The sequence below is a fragment of the Haliotis rufescens genome, unplaced genomic scaffold, assembly GCF_023055435.1.
Source record: "Haliotis rufescens isolate VD_foot unplaced genomic scaffold, xgHalRufe1.0.p SCAF_10, whole genome shotgun sequence".
In the NCBI taxonomy this organism is placed as follows: domain Eukaryota; kingdom Metazoa; phylum Mollusca; class Gastropoda; order Lepetellida; family Haliotidae; genus Haliotis; species Haliotis rufescens.
This window is the reverse complement of record NW_025963780.1, coordinates 42425553-42434209: the sequence shown is the minus strand read 5'-3', so window position 1 is coordinate 42434209 and position 8657 is coordinate 42425553. Positions and strand designations below refer to the sequence as shown.

General features: G+C 46.4%; 1 protein-coding gene across 1 annotated transcript; it reads left to right on the top strand.

Moving 5' to 3' along the window:
• The first annotated feature begins 442 nt into the window (after positions 1-442).
• LOC124114707 lies at positions 443-3199 on the top strand. Its single transcript, XM_046475405.2, has one exon. It carries the CDS (start codon positions 616-618, stop codon positions 3166-3168), a length of 2553 nt encoding a protein of 850 aa, XP_046331361.2. The 5' UTR covers positions 443-615; the 3' UTR covers positions 3169-3199.
• Positions 3200-8657: the final 5458 nt, after the last annotated feature.

The window sequence follows — 8657 nt, the reverse complement described above, 5'->3', positions numbered from 1 at the left end:
CATGGTTGTAGTTATCCGGGTAAGTTACACCATGGTTGTAGTTATCTGGGTAAGTTACACCATGGTTGTAGTTATCTGGGTAAGTTACACCGTGGTTGTAGTTATCTGGGTAAGTTACACCATGGTTGTAGTTATCTGGGTAAGTTACACCATGGTTGTAGTTATCTGGGTAAGTTACACCGTGGTTGTAGTTATCCGGGTAAGTTACACCATGGTTGTAGTTATCCGGGTTCAGTAGGGTGCAAGTATCCACTTACCCGATGTCTCTGAAGATGCATGACGTTTCATGGTATTGTTTGTTTGTTTGTTGTTAAATGCCGCTCTCAGCAATATTCAACCTCTATGATGGCGGTCTGTAAATAATCGAGTCGGGACAAGACAATCCAGTGATTTACACCATGAGAATCGATCTACGCAATTGGGATACGATGACATGCATCAACCAAGTCAGCGAGCCTGACCACCCGATCTCGTTAGTCGCTGAAGACCAATTCTAACTCGGATCTTCACGGTTGCATTGTACTGAATATAGGTCGAGAGTCAAGTGAGTGTGTTGACATCTACCCAATCCTATTTACGTATTCGCGTCTGTAAAAGTGTTGTGTTTTGAAACAAATGAAGCTTATTTTAGTGACACGTTTTTCCATCCATATTTATTTCAGACAAGAAATGCCAACCTTATACCAGGACCTGACTGTTTGGGTTTGCGTGTCGTTGGCGTGGAGTGTAGCGTCAACGTCTGTCACAGCGACCAGCGGCACGCCTTCACTACTAACCAACAACTCTGAAGCTGACACGGCAGATACTCCAGCAAAAACCACGGCAGCGTCGCCTACAACGTCACTATGCGTCTTCACCGTCGACGATGACAGTGCCGATGACTTCGCTTACCTTGGAAGGTCACACAACCCGAGAGTCGTGTACATGACGATGTCGTTGGTGAATACGTCGTTTGCGTCGAAGACAAAGCTTGCTTTCCGACCCTTAGAGTGGATATGGACATTTGCTACACCATCGGGAGCCGCGGCTTTTCTATCCTGGCCCAGGGATTACAGAGTTCTCTCCCTTGGTATCCTTGACAGCTTCACGGATAGCCTCGCTGTGAAGTTGCATGTGTATCCCCGGAACTGTCGCGTGCATCTTGGTAGTAAGGCGACAACACAGGCCATTAGTGATGCAATTGGTGACATGATAAAAACTACACTCAGTGTCGTGAACGCCGATTACAACCACAGCATTTGGTGCTATCAGGAAATCAAACATAAACTTCCTCTCTCTGACGTCATCGCCAACTCTTTGGGCATCAAGACGAGAATTCTGGTCAACAAGTGCTGCCGATTAAAATTTGACACTGCCACCCGCTTGCGTCCTGCTATTTGCACCGAACCACCCCGAGAACCAACGTTCACAACGACCTCGCTACCCTCCGTGCTTGGCGTTATCGGACTTTTTTACTTCCCTATCTGGTTGTGTGCCTTGTCTTACAACATGTCCCCAAAGTCCATCCCATCGAGCCAAGCTGACATGGAACGGACCAGCACTCTGGAAATGGACATCTCCCATGACGTCATCTGGCTTTATCAGGGCACGCGCAGTCCTGTGACGTTCTCGTCAATATTTACCCGGATGTTTCCCCACCTCAAACGTCACCCCCACATGACGTCGCGCATACAACGTCTGTTATTCATATATCTATCCCCTGCCATCACGTACGTCCGTCTGTATGCTTACTACACAAGTGAATTTCAGTATTTACAGGACTGCATCAAGGCCAACGTTCCTATAGGTTACTCTGCTGTGTTCTTTGGCATGGAGTTGAGTCGACGGAACGTGTTCACAGCCCTAGGGGGACCGTACGTCCTCCATTGCGTGTATTTCGTCGTAGGAACTCTCCTCTTCTGTTTACCGAGAAACCTGTCCCAGTCCATGTGCAACGTCCTCCACCAGTGTCCCACCAAGACCTGGACTCCCCTGTGGTTAGGCCTGGTGAGAACATCGCGTCTGGGAGGACTCAATTGCTCCAGTGAGGACAACAGCTACAAACTGGTGTTAAGGGTTCTTAAGGCAAATCTATTCCTACTGATCAACATTGATTTCTGGAGCTATATGTCGAAAGTCCATTATACACGTCTTCAAAATATCTCAGCCAAATTGGACTCTCTACCAGCAGTTGTTAAATATGTATTGATGGTATTTATTTGTACTGTGTATATTGTCGTCTGCTTGGCCGAGACTCTGCTCTGCGTGGTGTATTATGGGATCCCCATGGTGTACTTCTTCACGCTTATCTTGCGAGTGTATATCAAGTTGGTCCTGGACACATTCAACAGTGTTGGCTGGTTGAACAATTCTAAGAGTCCTGTCGCTAGGGGTCTACGTCTTCTGAGGTTCCCGGCTTCAGTGGCGACAGGTCTGGTTCTCGTGTACACATTGTATACATTCTGTGCCATCTTCATTTCCAGCTTCACCTTCATGTTTGGAGTCATCACCTTCACCTACATCGGGATCATTGCCTACCCCAACATCGCGTTTGGTTATTTGACCTTCGCCGTCACGAGTCTGTATTATGTATGGAAGGCAGTCAGGGACATAGATATTGGTTATATGAACCTCTTTACAAAAACCATAAAAGTTAGTACAAATATACAAAAAGAACATCCCGAAAGTTCTAAAACACCAACTAGGTCGACGAAGACCAGGAAGATGGTGGCGGTCGTGGAAAATGAAGCCATCCCGGAGGAGCACGTGACTAACATGGGTGACAGTTCTGTGCAGGTGCCGTACGTGAGGACTTGTGACAGCCGGCCGGGAGTACCAAAGGATCTGTTTGAGACAGTTATAGAAAAACATCGGCCATTCCGAGTGTGCGTATTCCTATCCTTGCTGAAGCTAACAGTCATCTGTCTCCTCATCACTACCACTGTGCGTCTGATTCACGACTTCAATACACATCACCATATATCGGTCATCGTCAGTGTCTTGTCATCTCTGATCGTCTGCTCCATTCCTCGCGTGCTTAGCCTCGTTTTGAGACATGAGGACAGCGCAGCTACGGAAGAGGATTTTTGCAGACGGCTCTCCAAGACAGTGCGAGAATATTGGCGTCAGAAGGACAGGAGGGAGCTGGTGAGCATGTGTTCCTCTGTCAAGCAGAAAGTGAGTGAGTGAGTATGGTTTTAACAATATTCCAGCAATATCAATGCGGGGGACACCAGAAATGGGCTTCGCACATTGTACCCATGTCGGGAAGCGAACCCGGGTCTTCGGCGGGACGAGCGAACGCTTTAACCACTGGGCTACCCGACCGCCCCCTATCAAGCAGAAAGTGTAACGTTGTGTCATAGAATATAATAATAATAATCGACACAAATATATTGCTCGTCATCGCCCTCGAACATTGAGACAGGCGACGGGCCTCCATACTGAGAAAAGAAAGAACACCAATATTTCAGGAGAATGTTTAATGTTATACTTTATATCAACGGTATCAGGTATATCAGGTACGGTGGGGTAGCCTAGTGGTTAAAGCGTTCGCGTATCACGCTGAGGCCCAGGTTCGATTCCCCACATGGGTACGATGTATGAAGCTCATTTCTGGTGTTCCCCCGCCGTGATATTGCTGGAATAATGCTAAAAGCGGCGTAAAACCATACTCACTCACTCATATCAACATATGTGTACACTGATTGAATGATAGTATCTGACGTGTTCACTACAGTGTCATTCAAATTCCAGTCCATACAAAATCACTTACAAACACATGCTTTTCTTTGCTAACCAGAAGAGCCCCAACATCTGAAATCAGCAAAATCAATAGTAATTGTTATGAGAATCCATAATATGTGAACTTACTTTTCATAGTAAGTAATTTCATCCTATTAATAGATGTTACTTGTGTGGGGAGAGGCATTGAGTATCACTACCTCTATTCACTAATTATATACCCTTGTCAATGTTTAAGCTCTGATAAGCTCACAGCAAAGAAAAGGGTAATATTATGTATTGAAGCTTGCGTCTTTTCAAGCTAGAACATCACAAAGTGATAATTCCCAGATTGGGACTGGGATGCTATGTCGGCATTGTGTGAGTTACAAACGTGTATCGATTTGATTTTGATGGATTTATGTATAATGTGAAATCCGGTAGATCTTATTGCAACATTTGACAATATTTTAACAAGATTTTTAAGTTGAATTTACTGATACATGCTTATGATTATTGTGACTGATGTTATATTTGTTAGAATAAATTGTTGTTAAAATGTTGTGTGATGTCTCTTTGTGTGGATGTGTGGAGACTATGTATTGGGGGTGGTTAAACTGATCATTTCAGAGATATTACCAATAAGATAAAAACATCTTGGTTTACCTTTGGAGTTTTGATCGTAGACCCTTTGCCCACACGGAACCGACCTTGACGTATTCCCAGGAGTAATTGTTTACCGTCGTATTCCCGGGAGTAATTGTTTACCGTCGTATTCCCAGGAGTAATTGTTTACCATCGTATTCCCGGGAGTAATTGTTTACCGTTACATTGCAAAAATGGTAAATGGGAAATTAGGGAAGATGTAGCTGAAGCTCACCTGTGCAAGACTAACTTGGTTGAGCTGGCAGTAGTGGATACCTGGTAACTGACACCTTGCACAAAGGAAGAGAAGAGGTGTTTTTGATCTGACGAGGAGTCGGCGTTGTACGAAGACAGATACTGTTGACTTTCGTGAACAGTCAACCTTACGATTTCACGCTCCTCTACGCATGCGTGCAACAGAAGGTCACTGTGGTTGCTCTTACACAGTGATTGGTTGAAATTGGGCTCACATGCGACCTGTGGATACGATTTTCATCATCTGTGAAAATAGCTTCAGAGTGAACCAAATCGATTCGGATTCAATGGCATGTTTGCGAGGCTGCTTAACAATGGTTTGGGGATGTAATTTCGAATAATTATGATAATTTCCGAAAGAGCCGAAAGGATGCAACAGGACATGAGGGTGAGCCTTCGCCTGACCTTTATCCTGTAATCTTCCTGGAGTTGTGAAGCCTCTGAATCCACCCCGACATCGTCTGTATCAACCGCATCACGTATTGCCACCTAGCGCTATGAAAGAGCTCCAGCTGAACTCGTTAATAAAATTGTCATGGTAGAATGGCGATAAACTTAGTGTTTTGAAATTAACGTTAGTATAACGGATTTATAGCTCTAAATTTAATTTCGGTTCGGTTTTAAATTAAATTTAGAGCTATAAATCCGTTATAGCACCTCTAATTTCAAACACAGTAGGTTTATCTCCGAGATGTACATAACATCTGCGCCGTCCCCCTCTATTGATGACGACATAATCAATGAAACTGTCCCCAGTAGAGCTCCATTCTATCTGATGATACGAATGAGTGAGTGAGTGAGTGAGTATTGTTTTACGCCGCTTTTAACCATATGCCAACAATATTACGGCTGGGGACACCAGAAATGGGCTTCACACATTGGGGAAGCGAACCCGGGTCTTCGGCGTGACGAGCGAACGTTTAACCACTAGGCTACCCGACCGCCCCCCTTACACTTGACAACAGCTCACTAACATACAGTAATGATATTCCTCTCGGCGTCGACACACTCGACTCGTTCCCACGCCAGTAGGGGATATTTATACATGCAACCCAGTTGATTTACCTTTGAGGAAACCTCGTCCTGATCACCCGAGGTTATTCAATTCAAGCATGCTTTAAACCACAAGGCTACTCCACCGTCCGTGATACAAATTAATAACATACGGTTTGGAGCACACTGAGCGTTGTTTTGTTTAAAATTACATTACCATTCAATCACCCATAAGTCCCGTCGCCCCAACGTTCCACCAAAGGGTCTGACCGCACAGCTGAAATTGAATAAACCCGGATCCATTTCTATTTACTAGATACACGGTAAAATCAATTGAAAATTGTATCTTGAAATTAACAGTACCCATTTCAATTAACATACAAGGAAGTTACCGCTCTAGTGCCAGCAACGCCCATCATAAATACAGTTTCAATGTTCTTGAAAATAAATATTTTACCTTGTCTCGCTTGAAGGAAGTGAGTCATCACTATGCTGATCTATGATGTTCAACATTAACGAAGGGGCGGTCGGGTAGCCTAGTGGTTAAAGCGTTCGCTCGTCACGCCGAAGACCCGGGTTCGATTCCCGACATGGGTACAATGTGGGAAGCCCATTTCTGGTGTCCCCCGTCGTGATATTGCTGGAATATTGCTAAAAGCGGCGTAAAACCATACTCACTCACTCACTCACTCACTCACTCACTCACTCACTCACTCACTCAACATTAACGAGTAGATGGATATGAGTGGGAATGAGACTGATGGTACAACGCGACTGTCAATGGGACCACTCTGACGTATGGCTGAATGCTGACTGCCGTTTCTCCTATGAATATAGAAACAACACGAATATGATTTGTCTATCAGAGGTTTAAAATCGCCATACGCCGTATGAAACGCATGTTAATGTTGGAAGTGTACATATGATCTCAAACTGGAAGCGGGGTTAAGTGGGTATTTTACGGTTTTTATTACTGAAAGGTTTCGTCAGAAGATTGAATAAAAAATGAAAAAAAAACATGCTTTTATCATTTTTAAAAGTTGTTTTTTTAGTTTCACAAGGTCAGTAGGTAGAAACTAAAACATCGAGTCACTCCTTGTCCTGTCAAAAGTAACATGACTTGGGTATTGGCATTTCATTACAGGCCTAACACAACAGGCCTCACACTGCAGGCCTAACATAACAGGCCTAACACTGCAGGCCTAACACAACAGGCCTAACACTGCAGGCCTAACACTGCAGGCCTAACACAGCAGGCCTAACACTGCAGGCCTAACACAACAGGCCTAACATTGCAGGCCTAACACAACAGGCCTAACACAACAGGCCTAACACTGCAGGCCTAACACAACAGGCCTAACACTGCAGGCCTAACACAACAGGCCTAACACTGCAGGCCTAACATAACAGGCCTAACACTGCAGGCCTAACACTGCAGGCCTAACACTGCAGGCCTAACACAGCAGGCCTAACACTGCAGGCCTAACACAACAGGCCTAACATTGCAGGCCTAACACAACAGGCCTAACACTGCAGGCCTAACACAACAGGCCTAACACTGCAGGCCTAACACTGCAGGCCTAACACTGCAGGCCTAACACAACAGGCCTAACACTGCAGGCAAACCACAACAGGCCTCACACGGCAGGCCTAACACAACAGGCCTAACACTGCAGGCAAACCACAACAGGCCTAACATTGCAGGCCTAACACAACAGGCCTAACACTGCAGGCCTAACACTGCAGGCCTAACACAACAGGCCTAACACTGCAGGCCTAACATAACAGCCTAACACTGCAGGCCTAACACAACATGCCTAACACTGCAGGCCTAACATAACAGGCCTAACACCGCAGGCCTAACACAGCAGGCCTAACACTGCAGGCCTAACACAACAGGCCTAACATTGCAGGCCTAACACAACAGGCCTAACACAACAGGCCTAACACTGCAGGCCTAACACAACAGGCCTAACACTGCAGGCCTAACACAACAGGCCTAACATAACAGCCTAACACTGCAGGCCTAACACAACAGGCCTAACACTGGAGGCCTAACACTGCAGGCCTAACACAGCAGGCCTAACACTGCAGGCCTAACACAACAGGCCTAACATTGCAGGCCTAACACAACAGGCCTAACACTGCAGGCCTAACATAACAGCCTAACATTGCAGGCCTAACACAACAGGCCTAACACTGCAGGCCTAACACAACAGGCCTAACACTGCAGGCCTAACACTGCAGGCCTAACACTGCAGGCCTAACACAACACGCCTAACACTGCAGGCAAACCACAACAGGCCTCACACGGCAGGCCTAACACAACAGGCCTAACACGGCAGGCCTAACACTGCAGGCCTAACACAACAGGCCTAACATAACAGGCCTAACACAACAGGCCTAACATTGCAGGCCTAACACAACAGGCCTAACATAACAGGCCTAACACTGCAGGCCTAACACAACAGGCCTAACACTGCAGGCCTAACACAACAGGCCTAACACTGCAGGCAAACCACAACAGGCCTCACACGGCAGGCCTAACACTGGAGGCCTAACACGGCAGGCCTAACACTGCAGGCCTCACACAGCAGGCCTAACACGGCAGGCCTAACACAACAGGCCTAACACTGCAGGCCTAACACAGCAGGCCTAACACTGCAGGCCTAACACAACAGGCCTAACACTGCAGGCCTAACACTGCAGGCCTAACACAGCAGGCCTAACACAGCAGGCCTAACAATGCAGGCCTAACACAACAGGCCTAACACTGCAGGCCTAACATAACAGGCCTAACACTGCAGGCCTAACACAGCAGGCCTAACAATGCAGGCCTAACACAACAGGCCTAACACAGCAGGCCTAACACTGCAGGCCTAACACTGCGACCTAACACAACAGGCCTAACATTGCAGGCCTAACACAACAGGCCTAACATAACAGGCCTAACACTGCAGGCCTAACACAACAGGCCTAACACAACAGGCCTAACATTGCAGGCCTAACACAACAGGCCTAACACTGCAGGCCTAACACAACAGGCCTAACATTGCAGGCCT

Bases quoted from the DNA above. Each gene is read 5' to 3' on its own strand.
- LOC124114707 (XM_046475405.2), top strand. From the start codon at position 616: ATGAAGCTTATTTTAGTGACACGTTTTTCCATCCATATTTATTTCAGA.